At 56.6% G+C, this 14305-nt stretch overlaps 1 protein-coding gene across 1 annotated transcript in view; it reads left to right on the top strand.

Moving 5' to 3' along the window:
- The window catches only part of LOC130582645 (metabotropic glutamate receptor 4), a 38473-nt gene that overhangs the window by 19815 nt on the left and 4353 nt on the right, over nucleotides 1–14305 (top strand). The window contains exons 4-9 of the mRNA XM_057381478.1: nucleotides 1253–1388; nucleotides 3908–4062; nucleotides 4478–4618; nucleotides 8866–9066; nucleotides 9745–9881; nucleotides 10274–11209. Of these exons, the coding sequence (XP_057237461.1) occupies nucleotides 1253–1388; nucleotides 3908–4062; nucleotides 4478–4618; nucleotides 8866–9066; nucleotides 9745–9881; nucleotides 10274–11209 (1706 nt within the window). The remainder of the gene's footprint in view (nucleotides 1–1252; nucleotides 1389–3907; nucleotides 4063–4477; nucleotides 4619–8865; nucleotides 9067–9744; nucleotides 9882–10273; nucleotides 11210–14305) is intronic.

Consider the following 14305-nt stretch of genomic DNA (forward strand, 5'->3'; position numbering starts at 1 on the left):
TGGCTGATCTGTCTGTTTATCCAACTCCCTCCTCTCCATCCATCTGGCTCCCCATATGGGAAACAAACAGCAAATTGGCCCAATTTCCTACCACAGGAAAACAAACCCCCCAAAAAACCCTGGAAGGCCCTGGCCAGTGGGTACAGTCTGGGGATGCTGTGCCCCCATCCCTGCAGCCCCTCTGGCTGCTCAGCACCCAGCACATCGCCCTTCTCTTGGTTTTTGGCTGCAAGGGGCCAAATTTTCCCAGTTTCCTGCAGCTCCACAGAGGGAGCAAAGCCTCCTGGAGCCTGTCCCCATCCTGTTGTGTCCTGCTCCTCTCCAGGGCCCTGCTCTGGGAATGTCTCCTGGCCCTGGGTGGTAATTATGCCGACCTTTGCTTAAGCTGCGATCTGTTAGTGGCAGGAGGCATCAGCCGTGTCATTTACTATGCAAATTGAGACCATCAATTACATCCAGAAGGTCCCGCAATGTTTAATTTTCTCTCCCATCTCTCTCTGTATTGGCATCTGCAGAAATRCAGGAGCAGGAGGGCTCTGGCTTTGTGGAGCTGGAGGCTGGGAGCCCCAGCAGTGAAGTGTGGGGGCTCTTCCAATTGTCTCTTTTAATTTTAATTACCTGCTTTTGCAGTGGGTCCTTGGAAAGCTGGGCTGGAATTTAGCCAGTTGGAAATAAAGGGCTTAGGGATGGAAATAAAGCCCTCTGCAGGGCCTGGCTGCTGTCTGGGGGGCAAAGGGCTCATCTGCWCTTCCCATGGGATGGTTTTGCCAGAGTTTGTCCATTCCGTGTGCAGAACCCTTTGCAAATYRTGGGYTGGGGAGGGGCTGGTGCTCAGAACTGKCTGGAAAATCCTCACTGAGCTGCTGGGATGGGCTGTGTGTCTGTCCTGGGGRTGTTTGGAGTGAGATGTGGTTGGTGGTGGCTGAAGGTGGGGTGGATGGGAGGCAGTGAGGAGATGCAGGGTGGGAGGAAGGGGGTGCAGAAGGGCTGAGCTGGGGGGAGAGGAGGGATGCAGGCACTGACCTGGGAGTGGAGGGGTGAGGGGAGGGCTGGGGGACATGTCCCAAGGGTTGGGTGGTGGCTGGAAATCTGTTGGTGGTGGGCTGAGGAGATGCTCTGGTGATGAGCCAGGCTCTGTGGCACGGCTGGAGAGACCCCCACTCTCCTGCCAGGCTGAGGAGCCCTGTGAGAGGGGCCATCCCTGGGGACAGGGACCCGTGTCCAGGGTGCCTCAGTGCCATCTCTGCCGCAGGCGGGGTCTGCGTGGCCCAGTCCGTGAAGATCCCGAGGGAGCCCAAGCCGGGGGAGTTTGACAAGATCATCCGCCGGCTCCTGGAGACCTCGCACGCCCGCGCCGTCATCATCTTCGCCAACGAGGATGATATCAGGTGTGGCTGGGAGGGGGATTGGGGCAGGGATGGACTGGGATGGACTGGGATGGGCTGGGATGGGCTGGGATGTGGTGGGATCCGCTGGGATATGCTGGGATGTGCTGGGATGTGCTGGGATGTGCTGGAGTGTGCTGGGATGAACTGGGATGTGCTGGGATGCACTGGGATGGACTGGGAGTGGGGTCTGGGCTGGAATATACTGGTATGTGCTGGGATGGATTGGGATGCCCTGGGATGGACTGGGATGTACTGGGATATAGTGAGATGGACTGGGACATGCTGGGATGTGCTGGGATGTGCTGGGATGGACTGGGATGCACTGGGGTGTGCAAGGATGTACTGGGATGGACTGGGATGGACTGGAATGTGCTGGAATGCTGTGGGATGTGCTGGGATGCACTGGGATGCTCTGGAATGGACTGGGATGTGCTGGGATGGACTGGGATGTGCTGGGATGCTCAGGGATCCATTGGGATGTGCTGGGATGCACTGGGATGCACTGAGATGTACTGGGAGTGGGGTCTGGGCTGGGATGGACTGGTATGTGCTGGGATGGACTGGGATGCGCTGGGATGTGCTGGCATCCACCGGGATGTATTTGGATGTGCTGGGATGCACTGGCATCCACTGGGATGCACTGGGATGTGCTGGAATGTGCCGGAATGCACTGGGATGTGCTGGGATGTGTCTGCAGTGGGGAGAGGATGCACCGTGTGGCGTGGCAGGGAATGTCTGCAGTGGGGACCCACTAGAGCTGGGGACCCACTCGGAGTGGCCCCCTGGCAAGCTGCTGCCATCCAACCACAGCCACACAGAGCTCAACCGAGGAAAAACCCTCTTTCCATCAGTTTTAGAAGCATTGGATATCACGGCCTGCTGCTTCACACCACTCAGGGGCTGTGCAGAGCCAGGGCAGGACTCGGGCACTGGTGCTGCTTTGCAGGGAACCCCAGCCCCAGAGTGGCAGAGGAAAAGGTCTGGAGGACCTTCTGGGGACCTTTCAGGGACCTCCCCAGCACTCAGTGCCCAGCAGGGCCGGGAACGTGGCCGCACTCRAGGGTGATGAGCTGCTCTGCAGGCGAAGCGGCGGCAGCAGCTCCGTTGTTTATGGAGCAGAATGATTCACATGGAGCTACCCCTGATTTCCTAAGTGTCTAATTTATTAATCAGCAAACATTATGTAAATGTGGGTAAACTGCAAGTTTAAATCAGTTTGCATCAGATGTGCAAACTCTCCCGGTTTCTTTTTTCCTTCCTTAATAGAAATGTCTGCGGAGCTGACATCAGGCGGGGGTGAGAGGGAGAAGGGATTTGCCTTGCAGGATAATTGGCAGGTCCTGTTATCAGGAATCTGGGAACATTCACCCATCCAAATGGGATTGCAGCCCTGGGCAGTGGGGCTCTGCAGCACCTGSCTTTGGTTCTCCGTGATCCCGACCCTTGTGCAGGATTGTGCTGCGGGGTCTGGAAGGTGGGAAGGACAGACTGGGATGGTTTTGGCTGGAATTCTTGCCTGGCTCAGTTTGGGTGTGAATCACTGATCCCACAGRAATATCCTGGGGAGATTCTGGACCCTGGGCAGCTGGAGGTGCTGCGTGTCACAGAGTGGGACACGGGCTGTGATTGTCCCAGGGAGGGATGGACCCGGAGCCAGGGCAGCCYGGGATGAGCACAGAGCAGCCAGCACGGCTCCCCCTGCATGCCTGCCTCTTCCCATCTCGTCTGCACTCTCTGCTGGATTTTTATGGGTTTTTTTTCCTTATTACACATTTCAAACACCATCTGGACTTGAAATGATCAGCTCCGACGCGGGGGTTGAGTCACAACCTGCCTCCACTCGGCTCGGGGAGATGGCACTGCCCTGGCCCCGCTCCTGCCTGCCTGGGGACCCGCAGGATCCCCCGAGGGGACAGMGAGCCCTGGGAGACAGAGCCAGGAGGGTCAGACCCAGGAACGCTCCATTCCCATCCTCCCACGGCGTTTCTGACCTGGCTGGTGCTGGAGGAGCGTGCAGGCGTGTCTGAGTGTCCGGCACCACGAATGTCCAGCAGGACCGACGGCATCTCTGCTCCCAGCTGCTGCTCAGCTGCCCAGTTGAGCCCAGCAGTGCCCAGTTCAGCCCAGTTCAGAACTGGCTGCTCCTCTCCCGGGGCTGGCCACGCTGGGAGCACGTGCTCTCCACGCTGCTGCTTTCCCTGCCTGCTGCGGCATAACCTGATTCTTTCTTTTTTTTTTTTTTTTCCCTTTCTTAATGTTGGGTAATTAAGGGGAAATTCAATTACCAGTCAGCAAATATGCAAATGAAGTGGGAGAAGCAGCCTGTRTGCCCGGGCTGGGAGGACAGAGGGTGCGGGAGCTGAGTGGCACTGTTGGATTTGGAATATCCACGGACACCAGGTTGTGCCAAATGTGTGGATTCGGCTCCAGGAGATGCCACCAGCACTGTGCCACTGTCCCCAATTCCCTGGGGCCAGGCATGGAGCTGGTGGCCCAGCCCCTGCTGCTTCTCTCCACAGAAGGGTGCTGGAGGCGGCCAAGAGGGCGAACCAGACGGGGCACTTCATCTGGATGGGCTCGGACAGCTGGGGCTCCAAAATTGCCCCGGTCCTGCACCTGGAGGAGGTGGCCGAGGGCTCCGTCACCATCCTGCCCAAGCGGGTCTCAGTCAGAGGTATGGACTGTGTTCCGTGGGTCCCCTCAGCTCACCCTGGGTCGCCAGCCCCTTCCTTGACTGTGGGTTTTGGCTGTGAAATCATTGTGGAATCACAGAATAGTGATTGGAAGGGTCCTTAAAGACCTCCAATCACCTCCCTATTTTCCCTACTCTCCCTTTATCACCTAGAAAAGCATTTCCTGTTATCCTCAAAGTCCCACAAAGTCTCTGCTTTGCTCAAGTCCTCCCTGAGTCTTTTCCACTCTCATCTCTGCCCGAGTGGCACTTTGGACACAATTCCACCACACTGATGTGTCCCCATCGCTCACAGCACATCCCTCCCCCCTTCCTGGGGACTCTGGGAACATGTGACACCTCTCTCTCTGCCACCCTCGGGATTTATCCCCTCCATCCGCTTTTTCCCCCCGGGCAGGTTTCGACCGCTACTTCTCCAGCAGGACCCTGGACAACAACCGCCGGAACATTTGGTTTGCCGAGTTCTGGGAGGAGAATTTCCACTGCAAGCTGAGCCGGCACGCTCTGAGGAAGGGCAGCAGCATCAAGAAATGCACCAGTAAGAGCTGGGAACTGCCATGGGAGGGCAGGGGCTCACGGGGGTTTGCAGTTCTGGTTGTGAGCGTGGTTTCTTTGCCTGCTGGGCATCCCGTCAGAGCTCCATTCCAGGTTCTCCGCTCCTTCCTCAAGCCCCACTGTGCGTTTTTAGTCATTTCCAGCCAAAAGAGGCTTTAGGGACGAGYGCAGTAAACAAGGCAGCCGGGGATCTGTCTTGCTGACAGCGCTGCTGTCAGGTGATGGTTGGAGGCTCGGGGAGGTGACATGTTTACTGAGAGATGGGAGAGATTTACTGCCTGCCTGGCACCGGCTGAAGACAGATAACGGCGCCGTGGCTCGTGGGCTGCGACGTGGCAGGACTTGGGGACATTGGCACGTCCCTTTGTCCCCTTGGGAGGGATGTGTTCTGAAGCCATCGTGTGCCGTCAGGCAGAGGGACCTGCCTGTGCCTGGGAAGTTGCATCATGAAGGGATTGTTTTTTGCCCTCTACTTTCACCACTTCCACATCCCTGTCCGTGCAGGCATTTACAAAGGTCCAGCTGATGTTCTGGATGGTTCTTCCTCATCCCTGTCCTTGCAGACATTCCCCAAAGGTTCACTGATGTTCTGGACGGTCCTTTCACATCCCTGTCCTTGCAGGTGCTCCCCAAATGTTTGTCTGGTGATTTGAATGGTTTTTCCACATTGCTGTCCTTGCAGGCATTCCCCACATGTTCAGTGGATGATCTGGATTGTATTTTCTCATCCCTGCCCTTGCAGACATTCCCCAAAGATTCACTGATGGTCTGGATAGTGCCTCCACATCCCTGTCCTTGCAGGCATTCTCCAAAGGTTCACTGATGTTCTGGATGGTTCTTCCTCATCCCTGTCCTTGCAGGCATTCCCCACATGTTCTGGATTGTTCTTCCTCATCCCTGTCCTTGCAGGCATTCCCCAAATATTCAGCTGATGATCTAGATTGTTCTTCCATATCCCTGTTCTTTCAGGCATTCCCCAAAGGTTTACTGACATTCTAGATGGTTCTTCCACATTCCTGTCCTTGCAGGTGTTCCCCAAATGTTTGTCTGGTGATCTGAATGGTTCTTCCACATTGCTGTCCTTGCAGGCATTCCCCAAATGTTCAGTGGATGATCTGGATTGCTCTTCCTCATTCCTGTCCTTGCAGACATTCCCCAAAGGTTTGTCTGGTGATTTGGGTGGTTCTTCTACATCCCTGTCCTTGCAGGCATTTACAAAGGTCCAGCTGGTGTTCTGGATGGTTCTTCCACATCCTTGTCCTTACAGGCGTTCCCCAAATGTTCAGTGGAGGATCTAGGTGGTTATTCCTCATCCCTGTCCTTGCAGGCATCCCCCCAAGGTTCCCTGATGTTCTGGATGGTTCTTTCACATCATTGTCCTTGCAGGCATTCCCCACATGTTCTGGATGGTTCTTCCTCATCCCTATCCTTGCAGGCATTCCCCAAAGATTCACTGATGATCTGGATGGTTCTTCCTCATCCCTATCCTTGCAGACATTCCCCAAAGATTCACTGATGATCTGGATGGTTCTTCCTCATCCCTGTCCTTGCAGTCATTCCCCAAACGTCCAGCTGGTGATCTGGGTGGGTTAATCTGGGCAAGCAGCAAGGCCCTTCAAGGAAACGGGCCCGTGGCCATGGCCTTGGGTAGCCCAGAGCTCCTCATCCTCCCCGAGCACATCTCGGAATTCTCAGCACCAGGAGATGCATGAGCAGGCCCCGTGAGCGCTCATCTCCTCATCTCCACCACGATGTAGCTTTTAAACAGGTGATATTTCAGGGCCAAGGTGTCAGTGGAAGCAGCTGAAACTGCRATGTGGCAAATGTCCTGGGAGCTGTCTTTAAATCATCGCAATTTGTCAGCAAATAAACCATCCCCYGAGTGTTTGCTTGGCAGATAGAGCAGGGAGCTAACGCCTGGTGAAGCAAATCACCTGCCCCTGAACATCCACGAGCTCCTGCAGATCCTCCTGCTGCCAAACARCTTTCCTCGGGTTTGGGTAGAGCCCAGCATGCCCAAGAAATGCCAGCTTGGCTTGTTTATTCCACCCCAAACCGAAGAATCCCACCCTGAATTGGGCAGCTCCTGGTTCCCGTTCCTGGATGGGAGAGCTGGGAGGAAGTTGAGGGCTGAGCTGATGGAATTCCTGATGGAAACTGCTTGTGTTACCCCTGGGACCAGCCCTGGCACCCATCAGATGTTTGCCATGAGCATCCCACGTGGAGACACCGTCCCTGCTCTCAGCTGGGCTCACCCAGCCCAAAAGCACAGCCAGGGGTGCTGGGTGCTGAGATTTGTGAATCCTCCATCCCCAGCTCCCCAGAGCTGTGCTGGGAGCGATTTTGATTAAGTTCTGCCAAAAGCCAGGGCCGGTGGCGCTCTGGGAATTGATGCTAATCCCATCTCATCCGCCGCTGGAGAGGAGCTGGTCCCTCCTCCGAGGGGCCGCCGAGCCTCGTCACGCTCTTGAAAATTAATTACCGGCCCTGTAGAACGACGCACGACCCTGCTATTATAATCAGCAGGTCACCTCCCTTCCRTGGCCCTCATCTAGCGGAGCTTGGCAGAGATTTATTGTCTCCAGGTTGGGAACAAGCCTCGGCTGTCTGCTCYGCGCTGCCCCTCTGTGCTCCGGTGTGATTCCAGTCTGGAAAAAAAGCAGCTGGGGCCTGGGGCAAGGTGCAGACAGCCCCAGGGATGTGTCCTTATCTGCAGTGCTCAGCCTTGGCACAGGGATGGAAAATCCAGCCTCCCCAGCCTGTGCTSGGTTGGATTTTGGGATGGGTGCGGGATGCTGAGGAGCTGTAAGGGACCAGCGCTGGGTCCYGCCTGTCCCCTGGGCTGGRTGGCGCTGGGGGTGGTGGCAGCAGGGCTGTGACATGCCYATGGGCTCGGCTCCCCTGGACAGTCTATTACAGCTCCTCTTTTAATGGGTAATTATCTTGACAAGACAGAGTGGCCTGTCTGCGCCTCGGGAGATGAATATGGGGAAGGGCCCCAAGTTGAGGGAGAAGATTAATGGCTGCTGTCAATAATGTGGAAGGAGGGATCACCTGCCGGGCTTTGCATGAGTAATCTCCACGTTCCAAAAGCGTTTTTATAACTTTGAAGGATGGGCTGTATGAATTCACCTCCCTGATATCATCTTTTGCTGTCGGTCAGTTCGTTATCCGTTCGCTTTGGTGTCATGTCGGTGGCACRGGTCCCGGTGCAGGGACCTCCAGTGTGGCTCACGGGGCCATTTCTTCTCACTGGAGCTTCATCCCACTCTGGCCCAGCAGGGATGGAAGGGATCAGCACCTGGTGTCCTGCAGTCCCCGTTAATCCCACTCAGAATCCCACCTCCCACCTATCAGGGTGCAAATCTGGAGCTGGTGTTAATTTTGGGCACCCTGACATGGCTTTCCAGGATGTGCCAGCTCTCAGAGGAGGCAGGCCATGCCCTCGGCTCCCTGACAAACCCTCTCTCCCTTTGGTGGCCCGGCCATGCCTTGGGGGCAGGGATGGAGGGGCAGAGGCTGAAGCTCTCCATCGCGGCAGTGCCCCTTGGGACACGCTCTCTTAGCCGTAATTAACAGCGTTCTGTGTTAATCGGTGTCTTCTGCTAAGTGATTAACATGTTTCTGGTCCCATTAAGGGCGGTTATGACGGGGGGAAGGCAGCTGTCAGTGGTAATTGCCAGATCCTTGCAGGATCCTGCCAGCCGGGGAGGCTGTGGGGTCAGCGAGGCGGGAGGGTGGCACGGGGTGACAGGGACATTGGGGTGACAGGAGGCTTTGGGGGTGAGACGGGGGACAGGCAGCCAGTGATGGAGCTGCCTGGGCGGTCCCTGTTGCTGCTGGAGGAAACTGAGCTGGTGGAAACTCCTGGGAGATGAAGGAGGGCTGAGGCAAGGGGCGAGAGTGGGATGTTGGTCACAGCCCAGTCCACGTCCTGCTGGCAGACCTGGATGTCCCACGGCACTGGGATGTGACATCCCAAGCACTCTTGGCAGCACAGCAGGGTGCCAGCACCCCCATTTTCAGAGCCACGTGACGGGGAGGTTGGTTGGGTGCTCCCCAGGGAATGTTCCTTGGCTCTGGGCTCCTGGGTGGGCAGATTTGGGAATGAGGGTGGAATTTCCAGCTGCTCCAGCTCAGGGTGGGCTTGTCTGCACGAGTTTGGGGGGATCCTGGGGGGTATGTCTGGGGCACAGAGATGGATGGAACCCCCTTCTCCTGTCCCCGCAGACCGCGAGCGGATCGGCCAGGACTCCTCGTACGAGCAGGAGGGGAAGGTGCAGTTCGTCATCGACGCCGTCTACGCCATGGGCCACGCCCTGCACAACATGCACAAGAACCTGTGCCCCGGCAAGGTGGGGCTGTGCCCCCGCATGGACCCCGTGGATGGCGTGGAGCTGCTCAAGTACATCCGCAACGTCAACTTCTCAGGTTTGCTGTGCCCCCAGGGGTGGTCCCAGGGGTTGGGGGTCTCTGGTTGTCCCCCATCGCTSTGGATGTCACCACTGAGGGTCACAGGGCARCACCCATSGTTTATTTGTGGTGCTGTTTGATCRGCAGGTGAGGAGRTCTGAGCTGCCACGTCTCCAGGGAGCCTTTGGAGCATAATCCTGCAGCAATTGTGCCCTCACCTGCTGCCCTGCCCTCACCTGCCTTCATCTTGCCCTCATCCTGCCTCACCTGCTGCCCTCCCCATCCTCTCCCMACTCCCCTCTCCCCCCGCCACCTCCTCCCTCCTGGCTGGCTGAGGTCCCACTGCCTCCTGCTGCTCTGSCCTTGTCTGTCTCAGATCTCCTCTGGAAACACATCTTTTCCTCTGCTCTGTCCCCCTAATAAACATTTTCTGTCTGGCCTCCTTATTATTTCTATTTATCTCCACCCTCTGATCTCCTCCACAGTGTCTCTTTTATTTATTTTCCCCTCTTGCTTGATTCTTCTCTTCTTTCCTTTCACTGGTGTTTATCTGCAGATTTCACTTGATTTAACTTTTAAAGCTGCTTTTTCCCCTTTCTTAAAAGGAACAGGGAGGGGGGAGCACCAAACCAGACCCCGKCAGCAGGGTGGGGGTTCTGGGGGTGCTCTGGGTGCTGAGCCCCCCCTTTTTTGCAGGCATTGCTGGGACTCCTGTGACATTCAATGAGAACGGGGATGCTCCGGGGCGTTACGACATCTACCARTACCAGATCAGGAACTCCACCCCTGAGTACAAAGTCATTGGGCAGTGGACAGACCACCTGCACCTCAAGGTAAGGCTGTGCTTCAAAGGGAAGATCCTGCAGCTTTCTCTTCTCACCACAGAGGGTCTGTGAACCCCAGGCTGACAAAGATTGTGGGGGCAGAGGGGAAGGTGTCCCCAGGTGTGACTACACCCCACAGACTCTGGGTATGGGACAGGGAAAAGAAGTCAGACCAGAGCAGATGAGGTTTCCTCAGAGAAGGAGGCACTTAATTTTGGGTTCCTGGCATTGAATCTTCCCAAAAAGGCCAATGGAGATCTTCACCAGCTCCCTGTCCCTGTGCCAGGTTGGGCTGGGACCCTTGGAGGGATGTGCTGATGGGTTGAGGGTCCGGATCTGGTCAGGGCAGGACAGGACATTTCAGGATTGCCCTCAGCAGGGCCGGTGCCATCTCCCCGCAGGTGGAGAACATGCTGTGGCCGGGGGGCGGCAGSCAGCAGCCCAGCTCCATCTGCAGCCTGCCCTGCAAGCCGGGCGAGAGGAAGAAGCTGGTGAAGGGCATCCCGTGCTGCTGGCACTGCGAGCGCTGCGACGGCTACCAGTACCAGCTGGACGAGTTCCACTGCAARCGCTGCCACTTCAACGAGCGGCCCAACGAGAACCACACCAGCTGCACGCCCATCCCCATCATCAAGCTGGAGTGGAGCTCTCCCTGGGCCGTGGTGCCCGTCTTCATCGCCATCGTGGGCATCATCGCCACGCTGTTCGTGGTGATCACCTTCGTGCGCTACAACGACACGCCCATCGTCAAGGCGTCGGGGCGGGAGCTCAGCTACGTCCTGCTCACGGGCATCTTCCTCTGCTACGCCACCACCTTCCTGATGATCGCCGAGCCCGACCTGAGCACCTGCTCGCTGCGGCGCATCTTCCTGGGGCTGGGCATGAGCATCAGCTACGCCGCGCTGCTCACCAAGACCAACCGCATCTACCGCATCTTCGAGCAGGGCAAGAAGTCRGTGAGCGCGCCGCGCTTCATCAGCCCCGCCTCGCAGCTCGTCATCACCTTCAGCCTCATCTCGCTGCAGCTCGTCGGCGTCTGCATCTGGTTCATCGTGGACCCGTCCCACTCGGTCATCGACTACGAGGACCAGCGGACTACAAACCCCCACTTTGCCCGGGGCATCCTCAAATGTGACATTTCGGACCTGTCGCTCATCTGTTTGCTCGGGTACAGCATGCTCCTCATGGTCACCTGCACTGTGTACGCCATAAAGACCCGCGGGGTCCCSGAGACCTTTAACGAAGCCAAACCCATCGGGTTCACCATGTACACGACTTGCATTGTGTGGTTAGCCTTCATCCCCATCTTTTTTGGGACATCGCAGTCGGCGGAAAAGGTAAGGGGGTAGTGGGGAGAGGCCTGGCTGGTGGCCAGYGTGCTGGGCTGGGAGAGGCTGTGGTGTTTTGAGGTGTCCTTCCCTGTGGCCTGGCCAGCTTGGGAATTGGGGTGGGGGGTTTTCTATGTTCTGTTTGCCCCACTGTCCCTCGTGGATGCAGCTGTGAGGGCTGGGAGAGGCTGTGGTGTTTTGAGGTGTCCTTCCCCATGGCCTGGCCAGCTTGGGAATTGGGGTGGGGAGTTTTCCATGCTTTGTTGGCCCCACTGTCCCTTGTTGATGGGGGCAGTGGGCAGCACAGGCTGCAGCGGTGCAGGGCTGGGAAGAAGCTATGATGTTTTGAGGTGTCCTTTCCCAGCAGCTGGCCAGCTTAAGAATTAGGGTGAGGAGTTTTCTGTACTCTGTTGGCCCCACTGCCCCTTGTGGATGCTGCTGTGTGGGCTGGGAGAGGCTGTGGTGTTTTGGGGTGCCCTTCCCCGTGGCCTGGCCAGCTTGGGAATTGGGGTGGAGGGTTTTCTATGTTCTGTTTGCCCCACTGTCCCTCGTGGATGCTGCTGTGAGGGCTGGGAGAGGCTGTGGTGTTTTGAGGTGACCTTCTCCGTGGCCTGGCCAGCTTGAGAATTGGGGTGGGGGTTTTTCCATGCTCTACTGTCTACTTTTCTGTTGGCCCTACTGTCCCACTGTGGATGCTGCTGTGCAGGCTGGAGGAGGACGAGTCCCCAGGGCAGGTCCCCGTTGTCACGAGCACATTTTCTGCATGGAAAGGAACCCGGCGCTGCCCAGCCAGTCCCTGTTCCCAGCACTGAGTTCCCATGGGACCGAGGCCAGCCTGGATGAGGCTCCGTGCTCAGTTGAGAGGGATTAAGAACAAAGAATAAAAATCTCATGAATGAGACCCAAATCCCTTTGCCTGCCAGCCAAAACAGGAATCATCGCCTTTCTGTCAAACGCAAACAGCTCCCGCCTGCCAGCCCAGCGCTGCTCTGACAAACAAACCTTGGAGCTGGAAATCCCAAACCTTCTTCCCTGGTAATCCCCGGGGTGTCCCAGCACCCTGATCCCTCTCTGGACCTCCGAGTGTGTCCCCATGCTGGTGACAATGTGGCTTTTGGACACACCTGTTTGCTGAGGGAGCTTTTGCTGTGGACACCTGAGTTTGTCGTGTCCTGGAGAGTCTCTTCTCAGAGGAGGCTGAGTCAGCCCAGCCACCCCTGACCTTGGCCCAACCAAAAAGTCCCACCAGGCTGGTTCTGACTGCAAGTGTGAAGGAGAATTAAAGGAAATAAATGGAGCCTTTTGCAGCATTTCCATTTTGATGAGATGGCAGGGGAGATACTAACAAGAAAGCAGGTTTTTTAAGAAATTATTGCAAAACAAAAGCTCCCTGAAAGCCTCCTTAATGTGCTTGGCATACTGTGGGTAATAAAGATGGAAATGATAATGATTGTAGATTATGCGCAAGGTTGCTCACCTCTTCACTGCAGCTTGTCACGGGATAATTTAGGGCTGCTGAACGCTGCCTGTCAGGCAGCAGCTCCACAATAGGCTGTGCCTCTCGTTGGGGGTTGTAATGCACAGCCCTGCTCTGTTATTAGGCTGCTAACAAGCTGATTAGAGGCGGAAGAAGTGATGTTCCCAACTCCCCTCGGACCCGGAGCTTGGCCTCGAAGCCTGGCTCTGCCTCGAGCCCTCTGAACCATCCCTGCAGGGGTTTTGGGATTCCTTCTTGGCAGGGCTCGGTGTGGKAGTCTGTTCTGAGTGTCCCCAGGCTATGGGAGYWGGTTTTGAGTGTYCTTRGGCTGTGGGAATGGGYTSTAAGTGTCCCCAGGCCATGAGAGTGAACTCTGAGTGTCCCCCAGGCCATGGGATTGGGTTTTGAGTGTCCCCACACCATGAAAGGGGGCTCTGAGTGTCCTTGGGCTCTAAGTGTCCCCAGGGCATGGGATTAGGTTCTGAGAATTCCCAGGCTATGGGAGTGGGCTCTGAATGTCCCCAGGCCATAGAAATGGTCTCTGAGTGTCCCCAGGCCATGGGAGTTGGTTTTGAGGGTCCCCAGACCATGGGAGTGGGCTCTCAGTGTCCTTGGGCTGTGGGAATGGGCTCTTGAGTGTCCCCAGGTCATGAAAGTGAACTCTGTCCCCAGACCATGGAAATGGCCTCTTGAGTGTCCCCAGACCATCGCAGGGGGCTCTGAGTGTCCCCAGGCCATGGGAATGGGTGCTGAGTGTCCCTAGGCTGTGTTTGTGTGCTGGTGGATGCACTCAGATGAGGCTGGAGCAGGGCTGCCTCACTGCTTTTGCTCCTGGTTTGTAGTCCTGGGGTGAAAAAGGTCAGAAAGGAGCCCCTTGCACAGAGGGGCCAGCTCTGAGCGTGTCCTTGGGGTCACAATGGGGGACACTGACATCGGCATCCCCCATGTGGTGCTCTGGGGATGCTCCACGGGGCACTCCCAGGTCTCCATGTGGAGGAGACCAATTCCCATTGCCAATTCCCATTGCCAATTCCCATCCCAATTTCCATCTCAATTCCCATCGCCTTTGCCCTACTCCTGCCAGGACCAAGGGCCTGCTGGGCACTTCTGGGAAAAGAAAATCCAGGAGCATCATSTGGGCTGTTCTCCCATGGCTGAAATCCTGAGGATGCCACGGGGCAGACCCAAACCCTGGAACCTGTACCCAAACCCCAGCCAAGGCTGCCTGCTGATCTGGGGCAGCTGGATGACAATCCCCATTTTCCCTTTTAATTTGCTTTACCTGGTGCCCACAACTTTGTGTGGAGGTGGCACATTCTTGTAACAATCCCCCAAGCCTTTGCTGAGAAGAACCTCTCATCGCCGCCGATCCCAGCGGGTTACAGAAATAGCAATAACACAGGATCTAAAGAAAGAGACAATTTCCTGCRCTGATAAGGTGGCAGCGGAACGCTGGAGTCATTGTCTGCCTCCCTGGTTATCACACTCACTTCCAGTTGGGGAAAAGAGGGAGAAGGGAGGAGTGAGAGGGGCTGTTCGGTGGTGTCCGGTGTGCTGGAGGAGGGCTGAGCAGGTTTGCCCTTCCCCAGTGCTCACCACGGTGAAAAATCCGTTTCAAGTGTGGATTT

The sequence above is a fragment of the Malurus melanocephalus genome, unplaced genomic scaffold, assembly GCF_030028575.1.
Source record: "Malurus melanocephalus ecotype Western Australia unplaced genomic scaffold, MMel_1.1 scaffold_511, whole genome shotgun sequence".
Taxonomy (NCBI): Eukaryota; Metazoa; Chordata; class Aves; order Passeriformes; family Maluridae; genus Malurus; species Malurus melanocephalus.